General features: G+C 43.8%; 1 protein-coding gene across 2 annotated transcripts in view; it reads right to left on the bottom strand.

Annotated features, from left to right (window-relative positions):
- Positions 1-23,432, bottom strand: part of SLC35F3 (solute carrier family 35 member F3) — a 404,451-nt gene that overhangs the window by 5,078 nt on the left and 375,941 nt on the right. For both annotated transcript variants that reach the window (XM_025392151.1, XM_025392161.1), the window contains 3 exons: positions 10,378-10,597; positions 2,978-3,103; positions 761-953 (listed from right to left, as the gene is read on the bottom strand). In XM_025392151.1, coding sequence (XP_025247936.1) covers positions 761-953; positions 2,978-3,103; positions 10,378-10,597 — 539 coding nt within the window. The remainder of the gene's footprint in view (positions 1-760; positions 954-2,977; positions 3,104-10,377; positions 10,598-23,432) is intronic.

Here is a 23,432-nt window from a genome sequence, read left to right as displayed (position 1 = left end):
TCCTGCCTAGCTCTAGACTTATATCAAGTAATGGAGACAATGATGATGATGACATTAATAATAATGATAATCTATGGTATTCTATAGTATTTATTGAACATTGACACTTATCAGGCAATTTTTTTTTTTTTTTTTTTTTTTTTTTTGAGATGAAGTCTTGTTCTGTCCCCCAGGCTGGAGTGCAGTGGCATGATCTCGGCTCACTGCAAGCTCCGCCTCCCGGGTTCACGCCATTCTCCTGCCTCAGCCTCCCGAGTAGCTGGGACTACAGGCGCCCGCCACCACGCTCAGCTAAGTTTTTGTATTTTTAGTAGAGACGGGGTTTCACCGTGTTAGCCAGGATGGTCTCAATCTCCTGATGTTGTGATCTGCCCGCCTCGGCCTCCCAAACTGCTGGGATTACAGGCATGAGCCACCACGCCTGGCCCTTATCAGGCAATGTTTTAAGAGCTCTGCAGGTGTTAATTTACCAGCTCCTTGCTGTACTATGCTTAGTAGGTAACATGCAACACACTGGGCTATTAGTTCATTATTCAGAGCAGCAGTGACCACTGTGACTACTACATTGATACTGGTTCTGGAATTCGAATCCAATGTCATCCTTTCAAAGACTACTTTGTGAAACAGAAATATCTTAAAAACCGGTGAGAACTAAAGAATAGCAATGAGCACTGTTTTCTGCCTTCAGGGAACATGTCTCCTAAGGGTCCTCTGCTGGTGATTGCTTTCTGGGAATTCTGGACAGCTGGTCACCACTTACTCAATAAGAGAACTGAAAATCCACAAAGATTCCCCCATGGAATGTCATCAAAAGAGCTCCAGTATTCCACTTTGGTAAAGTAGAGGATAATAGGAATGCAGGTGATGAAGAGGATGTTAAACACACCCAAGATGGACAAAAATAAGGCGGCTTCTCCAAACTTAGCACTGCCCAGGAGGAGCTTGAACAAAACCTGTAGGAGAAAGCAGAGGAGGACGGGGTGAAGGCTCACCTCAGACCCCAACATGATGTAAGTGAAGCAGAGTTCATTCCACAACGCTGGGGTTGCACTGCAGGATGGAAACCAGATTTCAGGCGAATTCCATGGGGTTTGACCTGTGTTCATTTGCACACATATTCAAATCCCAGTGACATGGCAGAGGAGAGTTGCTCTTTGGTTATAGAGAAAGCATCTTTGGGAGTCATGGGTTTTCATACTAGGTTTGATTTGTCTGTGTTGTGTTCCTGACACTACATCACTCAAAAACATCTGCCATGATTACACATCCTCTCAGAGACCCCTAGAAGGGATCCTTGACCCTGTATAAGCAGGTTGAACACCATTGCTCCCAAGAAAGAGTGCTCTGGCTGCAAAGACATTTTCTGTAAATCAAGGGTGGAGGGATTTTGCTCATATCTGCTCCATCCCACCATGTCCATTCCAGAAATGGCATGGGTTTTAGTGGAATGCACCAAACTTTTATTTTCTTGCACCTGTTCTTTTTTGCATATCATTTCAGGGGTTTGGAAGGCCAGGAGGAGAGGGCAAATGTGATGGGAGTGGCCAGGAGCTGAACTGAGAGATGCAGGTGGCCCCAGGGCAGCTCCTGTGCTGAGTGAGCTGTTGGTCTAATTTGAGTCTCCGCATCAGTCTCTCTTACTTTTCCTGCTTTCTCTTTGTTCAGCCCCTTCCCAACTCGTTCATGTATTTCCTAAAAAATGTGCAAGAAGTATGGACGGGGAAGTAAATGGCTTTCAGCCTCTCACCTAGGAGGCCCCATGGACAAGTTGCAGGTGGTAGAGGAGTTGGACATGGGAATCTGAATCAGAATATTGTGTTCATTGTGGATTGTGTTTCTCCCTGTTGTTTTGCTCCTCATTAGGCCACAGCGATTTGAGTCTAGCAGAGTGTATGTAGCCTTCTAATATCTTCTGCATTTGGACGGTTGCTAGAGTCTCAGAGTGGTGCTCGATAATCGCATCTCCTCAGTGAGAGGTGTTCAGAGAAAGAAAATGACAGGTGTGTCTTCCTCTGTGGGAGGTGAGGGCAGGGAGGTGATAAAGGATAAGGCTGAGTTATTTCACTTGCCCAAAACCAGAACACATGGTACTCACAGAGCTGGGGGAAAGAATGTCTTTTCTTATGACTCTCTACAGTACTTAAATTATATCGGTCCTATTGTCTGCATCCACAAAGGGCTGATAAGTCTCAAAACTCAAATCTCATTTCTCGTTGAATCTTCTAGGTCAGTTCTCCAACTTGGAGTCCTGAAAATATTTGCATTCTCTGCAATGGATCTTAGGAGAAGGAGAGAGGAGGAGAAGGGAAGTGAGGGGGGAGAGCAGCCAGGAGACTTGATAAAGTAGGAGGTGAACAGAGAAAGGGACCTGAGTGCGGGAATAAAAATTTGTTTCCTCTAGACCTGAAGTTGGCAAGTGCTTTCCCATGGTTCCCAACATTTCATCAAAATACTTTATTATCCCCATATTACAGCTGTTGTACTTTTATTTATTTAGCCTTCAAGGCAGTACTGGAAATGCATATGGATTCATAGCGAGCAGTGGAGGCTGCAAAAACTGTGTGGGCAAAGATTTACATGACAAAGCTGCACCAGATATTCAAGTCTTCCCACCCCATAGGGTGGCAAATGATCTGAGCAAACAATGAGCTTGTCGGCTGCCATCAATGACGTCAGGAATCTGACTGTGCCTGTGCGGATGGGCACCACTCATTTTATCTCAGATGCTGCAACGATGTGGCTACAGATAGAAAGGCCCAGAGAGCCAAAGCCAAGAGCAGTGGCACACCTCCCCCTTGCCCTTGACTGAAGTCTCTGTCTGCCTGTTGCACAGTTGACTCCAGCTATCTAGAGCTGCCTGTCCTGAAGCACAAGTATCATCAGAAGCTCTTGAAAAGTAAAGGACCAGCCATCTAAAGCCGGCTGTGCTGGCTGAGGAGAGCCCAGCCAGCTGAGAGGGTTCGCTCCCCGCGCATACCTTGTAGAGGGCAGACATGGATGCTGAGGCCACCACCAGTGCGATGCCGATGACGGAGTGGCTGTGGAAGCCGTCAGCATAGGTCATCATCACAATGCCAGCGATGGCGAGGATGGCGGCCACAATCTGGACGGATGGAAGAAAATGCTGGTCAGGGAAGTCCGGATGGAGTCAGAGGGGCCACGCAAGCGCCAAAGACCCGGAAATGCACGTGGGGTTCGGCCACGTGAGGGGAAAATGGTGTCTCCTTTTTGTTCCTCCTTGGGGAGCAACAGGCAAAGGCTGACTCTTGTCTAAATTTTTGTTGCTGCTTAGGGCACTTAGCAAAGCTTGGCTTGGCCAAAGAACAGAAACTGCTGGCAGCAAGGAATGGGTGGCATGGTGGTGGCCAGTCACTGCGGTTCTTAGGGACCCGAGAAGGAGGTGGTCATGGTTGCAGTGGCAGGTTATTAAATGGTCATGACAAGGCCTGGCAGATAATCCCTGGGCAGCCCCCGGAGATGACCTGAGTTCTTTCCCAGCCTTCTGAAAGTACCTCCTGTGACCTTGCTTTTATGTATTTCATATCTCAACAGGGAAGCCACTATGAGGACAGAAGATCTTGTCCCCATTTTCTACCCCAGCAGTGGGGCCTGACAGAATGTCACCTGCCAATCAAGGCTACAAACAATGTCCTAACCTTGGAGGTGCAGTTCCTTTCCTCTGTGGCCGTAGGCTCCTCCACCCTACCCACCAAGGCTCCCCTCAATCCTGTTATTGTCCTGATACTGACTTCTCAGATGGGACAGAGGTCTCATGGAGATGTACACATTACTCTTGTGCAAAGTGAAATTGCCAGAGTAAATAGGAGATAAACCATCTGGGACAATATTCCTCAAAGGGGAAAATGCACCAGCACAGAGAATCAATACAAGGACTGATCTGAAGTAGCCATGAAGCTGCAGAAATGTCACCAGGTGGGAGGTGGAGAGGGGGTTGCAGTCAGTAGAACAAATGTGTGCAGGAGAAGTTTCCACTTCTGGATTTACTGAGAATTTTATCCCTCTTATGAATCATTCAAAATCAACTCCAGCTGTCTAAAACAATATCAAATAGCTAAGGTTAACTGAGTGGTCATAGCAGGTATGTTTCTATGTATGTTCTCATTTTGTACCACAGTAGATATTGTCATTCACCTCATTTTGTAGACATGAAAACTAGGCTCACAAAGCTTGCCAAACCCACACAGCTGGTATGTGGAAGAGCAGAGTCAGATTTCAGGTCTGCCTGACTGCAAAGTTGATAATTACGTATATATACAGGAACGCATGATTCACATGGGAAGTACTGCCAACTTACTGTTAGATTCAAATTGAGGTTGCCTTCGTAGTTAAAACATAAGATGTTTAGGTTAGTGAAACATAACGTGGCTTAATCTCACGCAGTATGTCTGAGTTACGTACTTCTCTTAGCGTATACCTCATACGCTATATTTCTATACAATGCTGTATCCACCCTTAACGCAGAGGCATTGAGAGAGCAGGTGGTTATCGTGTACGAGAGAACTCCCTGGCCCAATCTGTCTGCGTGTTCTTCCTGGTATGGGAATTCACTTGCAGTCCGCCACACCGCTTTGCATCAGATATATGCCTACATTTCATATTCAAATGCTACATGGACTGTGTAAAAGTGTTCATTAAGAGAAAGAAACAGAGATAGCAATACCATAAGGGAATTTTTCCCCACAGGAAAATAAAAAAGGGAAAAGTGAGAAAGCAGGTGGGGAAAGGGTTGGTTTCTGCTCCAGAGAACACATGTAATGCAAGGGTGTTGCCAGCAACATGCCAACCGGGGCAGGCATCAGAGGACTCCCAGTGAAAAGACAGGAGAAAGGAATGGAGAGAAGAAAATGGCCCAATTCCAGAAGCTTGGTGCATCTCCCCTCTGGAGATACCCTTTGTTTGTTTGTTTTATTTTGTTTTATTTTGAGACAGATTCTTGCTCTGCTGCCCAGGCTGGAGTGCAATGGCACTATCTCGGCTCACTGCAACCTCTGCCTCCAGGGTTCAAGTGATTCTCCTGCCTCAGCCTCCGGAGTAGCTGGGACTACAGGCGCCTGCCACCACACCTGGCTAAATTTTATATTTTTAGTAGAGATGGGGTTTCACCATGTTAACCAGGCTGGTCTCCGACTCCTGACCTCAGGTTATCCACACACCTTGGCTTTCCAAAGTGCTGGGACTACAGATGTGAGCCACCGCACCTGGCCTGGAGCTACTTTTTATTGAGCCTTTCCAGGCTTACGGCTGAAGTTGGAAGAAATGAAGGACAGTGAGGGGTAATTTTTTCTGAAGACTTGAAGGGTAGATTTCCAACCTCTTCCTCTCTCCTCTATTGATTAAATAATAAACAGCTAAAAGCTTCTGCCTGGGCTGCACTGTGTGGCTAAGCTGCAGGAAGGGACAAGGGGGTAGGAAATGAGAGCATGGTTGGCCATTGACCTTTTGGTCTGTTGAGATAAACATCAGAGAAGCCCGTGCCACTCCATCAGTTCATTCTGACAGACAGGCAGGGGACTCTGATCTCCTCCTCCACACCTCCCAGCCTTCTCCTGGGGGTCCCACCCACAAGGCACAGTGTTGACAGCCCTGGCTGTGGACCTTCCACTCTCCAGACATCAGCAGCCCCGCAACGACCGGCCCCATGTGCTGGGATGTGAACTGGGGCTCCTGCCTCACTCTCAATATGCTGTGGGGCGCAGCAGGGTTGGAACGTGCCCTGTGCCTTTGGGAGCAGAGCTCAAGATTCCTTCCTGATGCCTGGAATTCCTGTTAAGTTTCCAGTTCTATCTTTTAAAAAGTATGTGCATATGTTACATTTGACACCCTAACACATCTGAGTTTCTTGGTTTTCATGTGAAAATATTTTCTTGCCCATTTCCTGCACTAAAACAAACTCTCTAGGAAGGCCAGTCAAGTCCGCCCCGTGGTTCCATGTGCTCCACGTACATCTTCTCCCTACCGGGGCCCCTGGACAGGTGCTGAGAGTGGGTTTGGAATCATGACATCGGAGCTTCCTTGACCTCCCCATGCCTCTCTTTCCTTACACTTTCCTGTCCCCCCGGCCCTCAGTGTTCCCCACAGAACAATCCTAAAACAAAGCCTGATGGGTCACGGTGGCCCAAGACCGAGATGGGTAAGAACCACCATCTCTGCTTTGTCTGCTTTGTCTAGGGAACAGTTAGCTGGAGGTAAGGAAGGAACACAGGCCGGGGGTTGCTGCGTAGCGTCTTCATGTCCTCACCCAGCGTGGTGACCCACTGTCATAACCTGCCGGCTGCCAGAGCTCCAGGTCTGAGTCCCACGCACCCAGGCATGAGTCACAGACACACCACTCATCTCCATGACAGTTCTGCTCCCTGCTCCCTGGGGGGCTGAATGGGAAGGCAAGGGAAACCCTTGAGCCTTAAAGAGGAGAGAGGAGGGTTGGTGGTGCCCTAGGTGAGGTCTAATCACCATTCAGACTAGGGCTCCTCCTGCTTAGTCTTGCTAAAAGGTGGCAAGGCCTGGAGCAGTGGCTCACACCTGTAATCTCAGTGCTTTGGGAGGCTGAGGCAGGCAGATTGCTTGGACCCATGAGTTCGAGACCAGCCTGGGCAACATGGTGAGGTTCTGTCTCTACAAAATATACAAAAAATTAGCTGGGCACGGTGGCATGCCCCTGTACTACCAGCTACTCAGGAGGTTGAGGTGAAAGGATCACTTGAGCCCAGAAGGCTGAGGTTGCAGTGAGCTATGATAGCACCACTGCAATCCAGCCTGGGTGACGGAGTGAGATCCTGTCTCTGCAAAACAAACAAACAAACAAACAAACAAACAAACAAACAAAAAAGCCTAAAAAACAGCAAACAACAAAACATGGCGGGCTGCATGGTCTCTGCCAAACATAACCCCATTTGGAAGCTTTTTAGATTTGCACAGCTTCAGGCGATTTTACAAAAGGGAAAAATGGATTGATTTTTAATCATCCTTCCCCCAACTCTTTCCCTCTCAGCTCCTGGCCTGCTCTCATTGACTCAAGGAATACTGGAGTTTGGAGGGAACTGGGGGGATCCTCTAGTCCACCCCTTCTACATCTGAGAGTAGAAAGTCGCCTGGGCTGTGAGCTCCACCATTGCCTGTCCACTGTATCTTTCCCCGTGCTGGGCTCAGGTTGCAGAGGGCAGCCCCCCACACAGAAGGGAGTCAGAACCAGATACCAGATACTGTTCGGGAATGGATGGCTCCTTTTGAAACACTGTAAACATTTTGATTATTGGAAGCATCAGCTGGAATCTGATTGAGATGGGAACTGATCTTGGAAAAAGGTCCATGATCCCCAGGAATGTGCCGCTAGGGTTTGAGGACCCCATGGGTGACCTCTCAGCTCACCTTCTGGCTCCTTCCCCTGCCTTCCTGGTTTAAAGACCCTCACTGTGATGGGTGGTCCCGAACAGCCCTGAACAATCGGAGACTCTCACCTCCCATTTTCCTTGACATAGAGGCTGTGGGTGGTCTCACTCAGCCTAGTCACAGCTGATGGGCAGTGTACACCCAGGGTTCTACCTGCTCTCATCCTACTCTTGCTTTTGCTACATTAAACTGCCTCTCTAAATGTTTATCCACCAACAAGAGAATTGGGCTGATCCATCAGCCTCCTCCAATTGAGAAGGAATAATAAGAATAACGCCATTGAGAAAAGATACCACTTATTGAGTTTTATGTGCGAGGCATGCATCATCTTATTCTCACAACTGTTTTCTAAGATGAGTAGTAATATTCTCTCCATTTAACAGAGGGTCAGGGACATTTACTAGTTTGCTCAAGGTCCAAACAGCTTATAAGAGTGGAGCCAAGATCTGTGACCTTGTCATTAACTCTAGCCTAGGACATCTCCATTGCTGAGCTAGAATCCTGACCTAGAGAAGCAGGGAACATATAGAAAGCACACCTAAGCAGAGAGTCAGATGGCAACACAAGGAGCCAGCTTGGCTCCTTCCAAACAGACACTCCAATGGCTTCTCACCCTCTCATACCGTACGTGGCCAGGAATCTCCCCAGCATGATAAGACACGTTTGCTTCCTTCTGGATCTGCGCACATGACCTAGACTTATGGATGTTTTCCAGGAACCATGGCCCTTGTGGTTTGAGTAATTGCCTTAATAACACAAGTCTCCTTAGCAGCCAATTCCACAAACATAAGGCTGTGCCTTTGACATGGTTTTTATGTCTGCTTGGCTCTGAAGCTCATATGCTCAGCCCTCCAGGATGGAGAACCACGTTAATTCTTTTCAGTCTTTGGAAATTACCTAACAGACAGTGCTAGCCAACCCAGGTCTGAGTGAAGTCTGAGCGGTCCCATGCACCAGCTAGATATTATCTTGGAACTAAATCTCCATCTGTTTATCAAGGAGAATCTTTCAGTCCCTTTGGCACGTGGCAGTGTCTCCTGATGGATTTTGCTAGCTCTCTGAACTCCTGAAGAAGAGAAAAGGGTGCTCCAACACAACCTGTGGCAGGAAGCTTTTAGATGACTGGTCATGCACTTCCAAGAGGAATAATGGTTATTAGAGAGACTCACAACTGCACAGTGCTTTGCAAGTTACAGAATGCCATCAATGCCATCACTGACACTGGCTCCTGGGAGCTTCATTCAGTGTCAGTCTAGTACCAAAGGCCTTCAACACAAAACTTGGCTCAGTACACAGTGATCAGCAACAGACCAAACCAATCAAGTGGCCAGCATGGCCAGAATGTGCCATATTCCGAGGATGATTGTTGGGTGGGGGGTTGGAGGGGTCTTATCCATGTATAGCAATATAGATCTGGAAGCATCATATTGCTTTCTATGAATTTAGGAGTACTTTTCAAGTTTTTCACACCTCCTTCTCTTAATCTCAAAAAAAAAAAAATGGGTTTCTTCTGCTAGATGTAGAATTAACCTTGAAGCTTCTCTTCCAGGAACAGGGTCTCATTTGGAATTTTCTAGGGACATCTGAGTCATGCCAAAAATTTCCATAAATTCTCCTGGCTCTTTACATCAAAATAAAGTCAGGAAGGACATGGGTGGGTGGCAGGGGGACCCAGGACATTCAAGGCTTCAGCATCGAGGCAGGCAGGCTGCTGGGTGGCTCGCTGTGAGAAGTATCTGCATTTCTTGCAGAGATGCATCAGATCATTTATTTGCTGAAAGCTTTTCTGGTGGCACAGAGAGTGAGTTTTTCTTCCAAAATTAACATTAAGCCTCAAAACAAATTTTCCCCCTACTGGAAGCTAAAAATATAACTCAGAAGTTGACTCATGTCCCCACTGCTGTTTGGGTAACTTAGGTGGGTGTGAATGCACCATTAGGGTGATGTCATTGTTCCCAGGACAGGGAGGGAAGGCCGGAAGTAGAGGGCCCTGCACTGGTGGCCAGCAGGGCTTGCTTTCATGGGACTGACCCTCAAACCGGCTCTTAGCTTTGTGGCTGAAGCGGGAAGCTGTACACTAACTGCAAAAGAACTAGTGGCCTGGCCAAATGCTCTCGGCGCTGGTTTGCAGCAAGGTGATGACGGGTCAGTGGCAGCTCCTGGCCACAAGAGGGAGCCAGTCAGAAGTCACTAGTGTTCTGCCGGGTGCGAAACGTCTCCTGTTTCTTCTATTCGGGGGAATCGCTCTATATTTCAGCTGATATTTGATAGTGCACGTGTCCTATTTCATACAGCTGTTATGAAATCCGATGAGCTAACTTTGACTAGCTTCTAATGTAATTGACTGAGTCTCGGTTGTAAAATGAGAGGTAATTCAAGGGATATAATTTCACTCCCCCTTGGTCATTGGTTAGAAGTGAAGCTGGCCCTTCACAGTTGGGACTCAGCGTGAGTGTGTCTGGCCCACTCTGGCTGTGTACACACGGCCCAGGCAAAGGGCCAAGACTGCATGCATGCATGGATGCGGAAGGATCCTTCGGGTTTCACGCACATCCTCACCCGAGAGTGGCAGTGTTAGCAGAAAGCTCCAGGCTGCAGGGCACGGTCATGCCACGCACTGCAGCCGGGAAAGCCGCCCATGAGAGACTGGGTGAGCACGCAGAGAGCGGAGCATATCGCCATTCCCAGGCTGGGTCCCCGACTGGCACACACTTTAGGGAATGCTTATTGAAATGCTTGAAATGAAAGGTGCTTTAATGAATGCTTGTCTAGTATGGTTTGCAAGCAAGAAGGTTGGCAAGGCACACCAAGAACCGGGCCCTCTGCTGGGCTCATTTTCTGCTGCAAATCAGAAGGAAAGTGGTCAGCAGCTTATGCTCATGGTCCAGCACATGGAGCTAAGCAAGCCGATGGGCAGGTTTTGGTTGACATGACTGAGTGAGGGAGGAAGACAGATAATAAGGAACTTACCCTCACTCCCATGAATCTGTCCCTGAGAACGATCCATGAGAGCAAGAACACAAAAGCTTTGTTGCAGCAGAACAACACGGAGACATCCGTAGTGTTTATTTTCTTTATTGCATGTAAGTACAGGTAGTTTGTGAGTGTCCAAAGAACACCAAAGGGTGCTGCCTTGGTAAAAAACACCTTCAAAGTCAAGCCATTGTCTCCAAAAAATCGACAGCATTCCCTAAAACAAGGAAAGAGAGGCATTGTTATTATTTTCCTGGGTTCAGACAGATCATTTATTTCCTATACCAAGTTTTTTTTTTTTTTTTTTTTTAAGCAAATATAAGAAGGGGCAGGGTTTTAAAATTATTATTTTTAATAAACATTTTTCTATTAAAGCCCTTCAACCTACTGCTTTAGTCCACTGAAACAAATGTTGCACAGTGATCTGATGTCACAGATTCTTCCTTCTGTTCATGTTAAGCTTAGAATTTATGGTTCTATACAGAAGGTAATGTTGGCGCTATCTGACTCGAAGGCCTAATTCTATGGTGATTGACTGAGGGATTCTGTTACTTGTTGAGTAGGAGAAGGGGTTCACCACACCTTTTTATTGGGGTGGGCATTGTTGTGGGGGAAGGATGGTAATGGAGGAGGATGGATACTCTAAGACAGGGTGTCTAATCTTTTGGCTTTTCTGGGTCACATTAGAAGAAGAATTGTCTTAGGCCACATATAAACTACACTAGCACTAACGATAGGTGATGAGCTACTAAAAGAAATCACACACAAAAAAATCTCATAATGTTTTAAGAAAGTTTACAAATTCGTGTTGGGCCTCATTCAAAGCCAGCCTGGACCACATGTGGCCTGCGGGACAGGGGTTGGACAAGCTTGGTCTAAGAGAACACATTGAAACAACTTTTAAAAAATGTTGCCCTCAATTGGAATTACCTTTGTGATCAGGCAGGGGCAGTCACTTCTTGGGCATATCTAATACCTTTTGGCTATGACACGAATAGTGTTAACTCGCGACCTATTTTCTCCCTGAGGCCATTTTTTGGGTACTTATTCCACCATGTGGAAGTCCCACTTCTCTAAGAGACTATCTAGCACAGGAAGAATAAGCAGATCCAAAAGTTCAGAGTCTAACGTGGGAATGAGATGAGGAAACATCTGTAGAAGAAAGTCTTTTGATGCCATTCTAGAGTCTAGGGGGAAGGATCACAGATAGTTCAAAAAATCTTTAAGAAAATTAAAGCCAGTCTTCCACATGCAGAAGAAGGAAGTAGAGGAGGCCGTGGGGGGCTCGGGTGTGGAGAGAGGCCACTGAGAAGGCTTGGTCGACAGCTGCCTGTTTCCTTGACTGTCAGGGAGTGAAGATCATTGCTGGGTTGGGCCCGATGAGCCAGGCAAGGAGATGGACGAGAGAGGAGGCACTGCTCTGAGGAAGTCCCTGTCCAGGCTCATGGACGTGGTGCAGCACTGCCACAGGTGGGGATGGCCTGCCAGCAGGAAGGGAGTCAGCCTGCTAGTGATCTAGAAATAGACTCAGTCCCAAAAGAACTGCCACGAGAGCAAAAGAAAAGACATCTCTAGAACAAAGCAAATGCACTAGGTTGGGGGAATAGCTCTGTTCTGTGCCACTTAATATTAAAATGCAGAGAAAATGGAGGAAAATTAAAAACAAGAGTCAAAGGGGATTGGGTAAGATTTTAAATTTAATTTTACTGTCTATTCTTCCTATCAATCTAGAAGGAAATCTGTCTTTGTTCATGACTCAACTATGGGATGTCCATAGCACGAACAAGAAAACTCCTTAGAGAAAGGCATGAGAGCCCAGGATACTGAGAGAGGAGAAACACACTTACCGTTTTGTAGAGTCTGGTGCAGTTTGGCCACCTTTCTCTGCACACAGAGTCCTATGTTGCTTCTGAACAAACCGGGGCCAGGTAAAACATTCACATCACTAAATTTATCACGAGACCGATTCAACTGAATTGATTCCATTTTGGCTTTATATAGCTGCAACCCTCATCTAACTGAGAGGCTGATATTTCTTTTTGCCACGTATTTTTTCATACGGTATTCCAGCTACATTTTCTATGGGGTTTTCCCAAGCCCCTGTTTGCAGAAGACTCTGTTCCCCCAGGGGCAGTGACTGTGAATGATGGCTTCCTTTATGTTTGTGATTATGGTGGCTACAAAGTGATGCTGGTCCATTCAGTATGACCAAAATAAAATACCAATATTCTTTCTGGCCACTAATGCCATCCTATCTCCACCATACTTAGAGGTTTCCCTTTCTAAGAGAAGAACATCACACAAGTAGAATTTCCAATTTCCAGCTGGCTCACTGTCATGAAAAATAATTCATGTTCTGGAAGGGGCCATCCAAAGCTGACTGGACAACCTACTTCCTCTCTGAAAATCCATATCTGACTCCTCCAAAGCCTGATTGTTGTAGGTGGGATGGATAAGGGAGGTAGGGCACAGACATTGCTTGGTATTGATGGCCCAAGTTGCTAGAAATGGGAAGGGAGTGGGGATCCCATCCTGGAGATGAAAAAGGTGAGACTCTGAGGCCTGGCAGAGTCCTGCTGGCCCTTTAAGGCATCATGGCCAGGAGATCACAGCATAGGTTGGTGGATCTTGGTTCTAATGAGACCAAGACAATTGGCCCCCTGGACCTGTGAGCCTCGTGATATTTTGAGACCAAAGACTATGCACTAATCTTCAGTGCTAAGAGATTAGTGCACAGTCTTCGGTCTTAAAACAGCGTAATATTGGCCCGGAGCGGTGGCTCACACCTGTAATCCCAGCACTTTGAGAGGCCAAGGCGGGTGGATCACTTGAGGTCAGGAGTTTGAGACTAGCCTGGCCAACATGGTGAAACCCCGTCTCTACTAAAAATACAAAAATTAGCCAGGCATGATGGCAGGCGCCTGTAATCCCAGCTACTCGGGAGGCTGAGGCAGGAGAATCACTTGAACCCGGGAGGCGGAGGTTGCAGTGAGCTGAGATTGCACCATTGCACTACAGCCTAAGTGACAAGAGCAAAACTCTGTTTCAAAAAACAAACAAACAAAAAAACCCAGCACAATATCTCAGGATCTGGCTGGCCCATGTATGTCCCTGATTGCCAGGGAACCCAAGACAGATGATGAACATGAATCCATTTCTGCCAGAGACCTCCCTCTTCTTGGTATACAAATGGAGCACAGTCAACACTCTCTTGACTGACGCCTACATAACTGACTGGACAGTCTAACGCCCTTCATTCCTTCTGCTCACTGATGCTGCTGGCAGGCTAAAGACTAGAGGGTGGCAGGTTACTTCCGGAACACTCAAGTCTTTCTGTTCCTACTGATTGAGTCACACACAAAGACTTAGATGTGTTTACTTCTGATCCTGCTTGTGCCAGTTAGTTCTTGGTATTTCAGTTACACAGTTTAATTAAATATTTCATGAACCAATGAAATATGAGTGGGAAACGAAAGCTTTTTTTCTGTGAAATCTAAATTGAGAGCTTCAAGAAGACTTAATAAAAATAAGCAATACCAAGCCAGGCGCGGTGGCTCACGCCTGTAATCCCAGCACTTTGGGAGGCTGACGTGGGTGGATCACAGGGTCAGGAGATCGAGACCATCCTGGCCAACATAGTGAAACCCCATTTCTACTAAAAACACACAAAAATTAGCTGGGCATGGTGGTGCGTGCCTGTAGTCCCAGCTACTTGGGAGGCTGAGGCAGGGGAATCGCTTGAACCTGCGAGGCGGAGGTTGTAGTGAGCCGAGATGGCGCCACTACACTGCAGCCTGGTGACAGAGTGAGACTCTGTCTCAAATAAAAAGCAATACTGCTACTGAATATTGAATTATTCAATAGAATTTTTCAAAGAAACATGGTAAAAGAAAAAATTGTAAAAATCAGTAAGTTCTGCACTTATATTATTTGACAAATACTTATGTTCTTAGTACTCTTTAAAGAATCCCAACTGGGATAGCCTAACTTGACCTGACTTTATATTCTAACTTTTCTATGAATTTCTAAAATTTGGTTATGTTATATATTTAGGGACGAGGATGGCTTACCATTTAATTCATGTCAACAAACACTGGTTTAGCACTTGCCATTCCCACAATTCTAGACAAGGCTTTGTGGTTGATACAGAAAAGGAAACTTTTTAAGCTAAGGAAACGTCTCTTTTAAACTAAGATGAGTTATTTCTTTTGTAATTTCTTCCACTTCAGTTTTTCTATTTAGTTTTTTTCTATTTCAGTTTTTCTGGTGCTTCTTTTAGTTTGATATTGGATCTTTTGGTTTGATCTTCTAATTTTCTTTTTTCCTTCTCTCTTTCTCGATCTTATTTTATGGGAGACTATCTTGACTTTATATTCCAACTCTTCCATTACATTTTAAATATTGGTATCCTCCATTTAATTTTCAAGAGCAGCTCCTGCTCATGAGAAGGTGTAATTGGGGAGATGACATTTATCCTTCAATGGGAGACAACGCAAGCCTAACATATTGACATAGGAGATAGATGGTGTGGAATATAATGATGCTATACTGGAGAACTGGGCTGATTGGATAAGTCCTCATAAAAATGTGGATTTTGAGCTGAACCGAAGGACTAAAGGATAGGAAGGATTTATATAGGTATGTGTGTGGTGTGGGGCAGAGATAATATCCTTGTAGAGGTAAGAGAAGATATTGTATCTATGAAACAAGAACAAATGGTTATTAAAAAGGCTATAATATTGGAAATTAAATATATGATGTAACTACATTTTTAAAATTAATAGACATTTTGGGAGGCCAAGGCAGGCAGATCACTTGACGTCAGGAGTTTGAGACCAGTCTGGTCAACATGGTGAAACCCTGCCTCTACTAAAAAATATATAAAAATTAGCTGGGTGTGGTGGTATGCACCTGTAGTCCCAGCTACTTGGGAGACTGAGGCATGAGAATTGCTTGAACCATGGAGGTGGAGGTTGCAGTGAGCTGAGATCACGCCACTACACTCCAGCCTGGGAAATAGAGCAAGACTCTGTCTCAAAAAAATAATTAATAGAAAAGTTGGAATATAATGTCAAAATAATCTCCCACAAAATGAGAGAGAGAGGGAGAGAGGAAGAAGGAAGGAAGGAAGGAAGGAAGGAAGGAAGGAAGGAAGGAAGGAAGGAAGGAAGGAAGGAAAATATTAGAAGATTAAACCAGAAAGTCCAATATCAAACTAAAAGAAACTCCAGAAGGAGCAAACAGAAAAAAAGAAGTGGAGGAAATTACAAAATAAATCATTCAAGACAGTTTCTCAGAACCGAAAGACATGAATCTTCACAATGTAAGGGGTCACCAAGTACCAACAAAATGAATAAAGAAAGAACCATAACAAGGCATCTGTTTGTAAAATAAAGGTATAAAGAGAAAACCTAAAATCTCCCAAGAGAAATAAAACAAACAAGGTCAAGAAATAGGAAATTGTAATCACCTCGGACACCACCACAACCAAAATGGAAGCCAGACAATCATGGCACAATGCATTAACATTTTTGAAGGAATTTTTTTTTCTAGCCAGAATTCTATCACCAATCAATTATCAATCAAAGGTGGAGGTAGACTGAAAGCATTTTCAGCTATGCAGTCCTCAACAGCGGTGTCTCCCAAGCCACTGGAGGACAGGCTGCACCAAAGCAAGGGTGGTCCGGAGGAGAAAGACGTGGCAGCTGCAAGCAGGCCAGCTCTACACGGGCAAGAAAGAAAGTGGGTCCCAGCATCAGCAGGGTGCTCTGCTGCAGACCAGGAACCACAGAAGGCTCCTGGAGGAGATTCTCTGAGGAAGTCTTATGATTAAACAGAACAGGGAAAATAGTGATAGGCTTTTGAGGTGGCAGAACGTTTAGGGGAAAAAATAACAATCATTACATGGAAATCAAGATGAATGAGACAAAAGAGGGAAATATTGTTGGCAGGAGAAATGATGGGTTTTTTACAAAAGGCGGCAGAATCAGTGAACAACATATGTGTGCTTATGATAACGCAAACACTATTAACTAAAAATTGGGATATTATTATGTTGGGGGGTGGGGAAGAAAGGGTAGGGTAAGATAGAAATCAGAGGATGTCCATATTTAAGAAATACGGAGATAAGAATTTAATTTAGCTAAATGGGTATAAATACCAGAGAAAAGTATCCGCAAGAATTGAGGGTGGCTGAGAGTAGGCAGATGTGGAGCTGGAAGAAGTTACTCCTCTTTACCATAATTCTTTTACTACTATTTTGCTTTTCCAAAGTATGTGCATGCATTAAATTGCTAAAATTAAGTTAATTAAAAACACATAAGAGAGAGGTAAAGTTTCTGTGGTTGAAGCTGAAATGTGGGCACTGAGACAGCTTTGAGGGGTGCAGTTGGAAAACCACAGAGAGAGAAAAGCCCCGCGATTAACAGTGAAGGATGCTACAGCCCAGACAGATGAAAAGATCCACTCAAGTTCCAACAGATGTGAGTAGTAGAGCCAAACCTGCAGCCTGGCTTGTTCCTCAGTGAACACTCTTATGTTCCTCTCTTTTTCCCGTACCCATTTCATCACCATTTAAATATGTCTAAGTCTTTCCAACTTCAACATACTCCTGTACAAAAGCAAGCCTCTCACCCAGCCCCTTTCCTCTGTTCCCCTTTTTCATAGCCACACTTTTCAGAATAGCCATCTACGCTCACGTTCTCCGTGACCTTGTCCTCACTGTCCAGCTGCTCTAGTCCATGCCTGCTCCCCACACTCACTCAAACCCCTGGACGAACTGTGAATGACCTTCACATTGCCAATTCCAGAAGGCACTTCTGGGTGTTCATCTTACTCTTGGAAGCCTCTGACATTGTTAACTGTTTCTCCCTGAAACACCCTCTTAGCTTCCAACTCAGCACAGTCCCCAAAGTTTCCTTTGACCGCTCCACACCCTTCTAGACTTCCTCTGCAGGCCTTCTTTGGTATTTTCTTTTTTCTTTTAATTTCTTCTAAAAAAAAACCACACACACACAAAAAACCCAGGATACAGGTGCAGAACGTGCAGGTGTGTTACACAGGTACACGTGAGCCATGATGGTTTGCTGTACCTATTGATCTGTCCTCTAAGTTCCCTCCCCTCATCCCTCACCCTTCAACAGGCCCTGGTGTGTGTTGTTCCCCTCTCTGTGTCCGTGTGTTCTCAACATTCAACTCCCACTTATGAGTGAGAACATGTGGTGTTTGATTTTCTGTTCCTGTGTTAGTTTGCTGAGGCTGATGGCTTCCAGCTTCATCCATGTTCCTGCAAAGGACATGATCTCATTCCTTTTTGTGGCTGCATAGTATTCCATGGTGTATATGTACCACATTTTCTTTATCCAGTCTATCATTGATGGGCATTTGGGTTGGTTCCATGTCTTTGCTATTGTAAATAGTGCAGAAATAAACATACGAGCACATGTATCTTTAGAGCAGAACAATTTAGATTCCTTTGTGTATATACTCAGTAATGGGATTCCTGGGTCAAATAGTATTTCTGGTTCTAGATTCTTGAGGAATTGCCGCACTGTCTTCCACAGTAGTTGAACTAATTTACACTCCCATCAAGAGTATAAAAGTGTTCCTATTTCTCCACAGCCTCACCAGCATCTATTGTTTCCTGACTTTTTAATAATTGCCATTCTGACTGGCATGAGATGGTATCTCATTGTGATTTTGATTTGCATTTCTCTGCAATGCTCAGCAATGTTGAGCATTTTTTTCATACATTTGTTGGCCGTGTAAATGTCTTCTATCGAGAAGTGTCTATTTATATCCTTTGCCCACTTTTTGATGGGGTTGTCTTTTTCTTGTGCATATGTTTAAGTTCCTTGTAAATGCTGGATGTTAGACCTTTGTCAAATGGGTAGATTGCAATACCACCCTGAACATGCCCGATCTTGTCTGTTCTTTGATATTTTCTTAGGGTTCTCTTCAACCTACAAATAGTCACTGAATAATGTCATCTATTGTCATGGTTTTAAAGCCCAGCTGATGAGTCTTTAATCAGGACACTTTTAAAAATCTGATACCACCCTTGCCTGGACATTCCCAGATGCCTGAAATTCAGCCTTCCCAAATAAACTCAGTGTCTTTCCCCTGCATCCTCAATCCCGAGATGCTACCGTGATTCAAGTTTCTACCCAGGCCAGATACTTAAGAATCATTCTCAGCTTCTCCTTTTTTGTCTTCACATCTAATTTATCACCATGGCCTATAGATTATTTCTACTAAATATTTTATTCTCACAGTTAGCACCCTGACCCATGCCCTTATTCTCACTCACTTCAACTACTGCTGCTGGAGACTAGCTTCTCTCATCACTGCTGTTCCTCCTCTAATCCAATTCGTTCCATTTTCCACACTACACTCAGAGAGATCCTCCTTTTCCCTGGCCTTCCCTTAGGATAATGGCCAACCTCTTTGGTCGGTTAATTTCCATCAGTTGCATATCAGCTCATATATCCCCTTCAGTGTTGGGACCCCGTGTCAGTATTCCTGACACATGGTCCCATAATGCCCTGTCTTCCTTGTCATAGTGTACAGGACCGTTATTGTAATTGCACTTTATTGTAATAGCAGCTTATTTAATTGTTCGACTTCTTCACTAGAACATACACTCTGTGTGGTTGTTATACTTTTGCTTCATATCTTATCCTCATAGCCTAGCATATAATACACGTTCACAAATAATTTTTTTTAAAGAATGCATGCACTTACTCCTTTATGGAGGACCAGAGGTTTTTCAAACAATGAAGCATGGGGCCATCTGTCTTAAAAAATCCCAGGGAGCTGTTAAAAATACAATTGCTTGGATTTGACCCTAGACATACTCAATCATACTGTCCAGTGAGGGGCCAAGGATTTTGTAGAGAATGGTGCAGTTTATATGCGGGATGCATTCTTGACAGCATGCCATAATTCAAAATTTACAAATCTTGACTAGTTTTTCCCCAGTAGCACTGTGTGTTTCTGTTCGTCAGCCAGTTAATGTTAACACCATTACCTGGCATTTATAGTTCACTTGGCCTTCCAGAACTGGTATTTTGATTCTTGTTTAACTTTTAAAATCTCAGAGGAGTCACATTATTTGAAATTTTATGCATACATAAAACCTGTCATAGTTATGTTTTGCTACCGCAAATTTTCATTAAAATGTGAACTTCACTGTATTTTTTAAAAATTTCCAGATTATTTTCATGAACAAATTTGAATTCAAAGGTTCATGCTCTTTTCTCGCTCTTTCTCCATTTTCTTTCTTTCTCTCTTTTAAAAAGTTCTTCTAAATTTTTAATTGTGGTAAAATACATATAACATAACATTTACAATCTTAACAATTTCTTTTTTCTTTTTTTTTTTCTTTTTTTTTGAGGTGGAGTCTTTCTCTGTTGCCCAGGCTGGAGTACGGTGGTGTGATCTTGGCTCACTGCAACCTCCACCTCCCAGGTTCAAGCGATTCTCGTGCTTCAGCCTCCTGAGTAGCTGGGACAACAGGCACCTGCCACCATGCCCAGCTAATTTTTGTATTTTTAGTAGAGACAGAGTTTCACCATGTTGGCCAGGCTGGTTTTGAACTCCTGACCTCAGGTGTGAGACACCATGCCTGGCCATTTTTTACTTTGTAAATATGGAATTATACATGTTTTACTCTTCTGTGCTTTTTTTTTTTCTCAACATTATGTGTGAGAGAGTCATTCATGTTGTTGTAGGTAGCAGTATTTCACTTGCTATATAGCATCTAATAACACAATTTATTTACCCATTCTACAGTTGATGGACATTGAATGGCTTAGATTATAAATAATGCTGCTATAAACATTCATGAATATATCTTCTGGTGCACATATGTATGTGTTTAGTTTGGGTATATACAAAAGAGTGGAAATACAAGATTAGAGAGTATGTACACGCTCAGCTTTAGAAATAGTACCAAATGGTTTTCCAAAGTAGTTGTACCAGTTTACACTACAATTTTTTTTTTTTTTTTTTGAGCAGAGTCTCACCCAGGCTGGAGTGCAGTGGCACAATCTCAGCTCACTCACTGCAGTCTCTGCCTCCCAGGTTCAAGCAATTGTGCTTCAGCCTCCTGAGTGGCTAGTATTACAGGCATGTGCCACCAGGCCCGGCTACGTTTTGTATTTTTAGTAGAGATGAGGTTTTGCCATGTTGGCCAGGCTGGTCTTGAACTCCTGGCCTCAAGAGATTGCCTGCCTCAGCTTCCCAAAGTGCTAGGATTACAGGTGTGAGCCACCACACCCAGCTTATCATTAATCTTTTAATTGAAATTTTAATCCATTTACATTTAACTTAACTACTGCTATATTTGGGTTTAATTCTATCATTTATCTTTTCTATTTGCCTCACAAATATTTTTATTTTTTCATTTGTGTTTTTTTTCTTTGCCTTTTTGTGGTTAATCAAATTTTAAAATGATCCAATCTCTCCTATATTAGCTTGTTAGAAATACATTTAAAAAATTATTCTTCCAGTGGTAGATATTACAACATGTACTCTTGACTTATTAGAATATACTTTATTTGATAATTTTATCGCTTCTTGGACAATACAAAGGCCTTACAACACTAATTCCATCCCACACTTCTTTATCATATTTTAGGCTGTTATTTTTATGAGTTTTTGTTCTACATATTTAAAAAATCCTGTGACATGTTATTACTGCTGTTTTAGACAGTCAGCATTCATTTATATTTAACCACATATTTACTATTTGTAAAGCTCATCATTTCTTCCTGAGCTGCTGTGCTTCCCTCTGGGATCAATTTATTTTTTCCTGTCTGAAGAGTCTATTTAAAGTATTACTTCTTGCATGGGTCTGTTTTCATAAAAATATCTTTATTTTTGTCTTCACTTTTTTTTTTTTTTTTTTTTGAGACAGAGTCCCACTCTGTTGCCCAGGTTGGAGTGCAGTGGCGTGATCTCGGCTTACTGTAAACTCTGCCTCCCAGGTTCAAATGATTCTCTTGCCTCAGCCTCCCGAGTAGATGGGATTGCAGGTGTGCGCCGCCACGCTCAGCTAATTTTTGTATTTTTAGTAGAGACGGGGTTTCATCATGTTGGTCACGCTGGTCTTGAACTCCTGACCTCCTGATCCACCCACCTCAGCCTCCCAAAGTGCTGGGATTATAGGCATGAGCCACCATGCCCAGCCCCTTGTCTGCACTTTTTAAGAAGCATTTTTATTAGTCTTAGAATTTCAGGTTGATAATCATTTTCTTTCCATCCTTTGAAGATATTTTTCCATTATCTTCTGGCTTCCAGTTTTTCTGTGGAAAAGTCAGTTGTAAATTCTAATTTTTGCTCTTTTGATGACAATGAATTATTTTTCCCTGGCTTCTTTTTTTTTACAACATTTTGTATCTACTTTGGTTTTCAGAAGATTTGCTATGATATGGCTAGGTGTTTTTTGTTTTTCTTTTTGTGGTAAAGGGAGAGCTTGGGATTTATAAAGCTTGAATCCATGGTTTGATGTCTTCCATCAGTTTTGGAAAATTCTTGGCCAATATACACTCTCCCCTCTACTCCTGGGACCCCAATTATACACATATCAGACCTTTGTACTGTGCCCATATGTATGTTTCTTATGCTTCTTTCTGAATTTCCACCTTTTTTTCTATCTGTGTCACAATCTGAGTATTTGCTAATGACCTATTTTCCATTTTATGAATCCTCTCTTTTGTTGTATTCTGTTAAACCAACCTATACATTCTTAATTTCTGTTATATTTTCCATTACTTGGCTATTCCTTTGATTATTCTTTATAAATTTCAGTTATCTGGTGAAATTCTTCATATTTTCAGTACTCTTTTGAATATATTAATCACAGTTCTTTTATAGTCTGCATCTAATAACTCAAAACCAAGGGACATCTCTGGATCTGCTTCTAATTTCTCTTTTATTTTTAGTTTTTGGTTTTTGGTGATGTAGTCATTTCCCGGCCAGCTTTTTTTTTCTTTTTTTTTTTTTTGAGACAGAGTCTTGCTCTATCACCCAGGCTGGAGTGCGGTGGTGCATTCTCAGCGGTGGTGCATTCTCAGCTCACTGCAAACTCTGCCTCCCGGGTTCACGCCATTCTCCTGCGTCAGCCTCCTGAGTAGCTGGGACTATAGGCACCAGCTACCGTGCCCAGCTAATTTTTTGTATTTTTAGTAGAGACGGGGTTTCACCGTGTTAGCCAGGATGGTCTCCATCTCCTGACCTTGTGATCCGCCCGCCTCAGCCTTCCAAAGTGCTGGGATTCCAGGCATGAGCCACCATGCCTGGTCTGCTTTGTTACTTTTTATTGATGACAGACTGTGTAAAGAAAATTGTAGGGCTCTGAATGATGTCATTTTCTTCTGGTGTAGATTTAATTTTTTCTGGCATGATCACCTTGACTGGCTCATACTAGTCAATTTCTGTTTTTCCCTCTTTATTTTCAGGTCATGGAACTTTCTTTGGTCTCAACTAAAAGTACTGGTTGTTTACAAGGGCTTCTCCCGCTTGATGGGTTTGAACTCCGGTTTTTCTCCCCATGACTATGAGACTACTAAAGTCTTTGCCTTGGTGGATGCTTTTTCTGTTTGGTTCCTCCTTGTCTGATCCCAAACATTCACAGTTTAGGTATCAGTCAATGCCTTGAGGCTTACCTGCATATGGAATTTAGATCGACTTCTGTTGAGTTCTTCTCTTCTGTGATCCTGAATCAATCTCAATCCATGGCTAGGTTGCCAGCCTTGAATTTCTAGCTTTTTGCCCTCCCAGCCTAATGAGTGCCATAAGTTCCATGCTGCTGGTTTCTGTTTGGCTTCCATGACACACTCTGTGAACTGGAAAATTCTCTAAGAAGTCAAAGCACCAGCAAATGTACGGCTGCCCTCCTCTGTGTCCCTTCACTCTGGATCTTGGCGCTTTAAATCCTGGGTGTATTGGTTGCTCTCTGATCCCCCAAACAATTTTTTAAAGTATTTTCTCCAACTTTATAATTCTTCTCAAAGGGAGGGTTAGTCTGATTTACTCTGTCAGAGAATTGC

This window comes from Theropithecus gelada, chromosome 1 (genome assembly GCF_003255815.1).
Source record: "Theropithecus gelada isolate Dixy chromosome 1, Tgel_1.0, whole genome shotgun sequence".
Classification (NCBI taxonomy): Eukaryota; Metazoa; Chordata; class Mammalia; order Primates; family Cercopithecidae; genus Theropithecus; species Theropithecus gelada.
The sequence above is the reverse complement of the archived record's forward strand: the minus strand, read 5'-3'. Positions and strand labels throughout refer to the sequence as shown.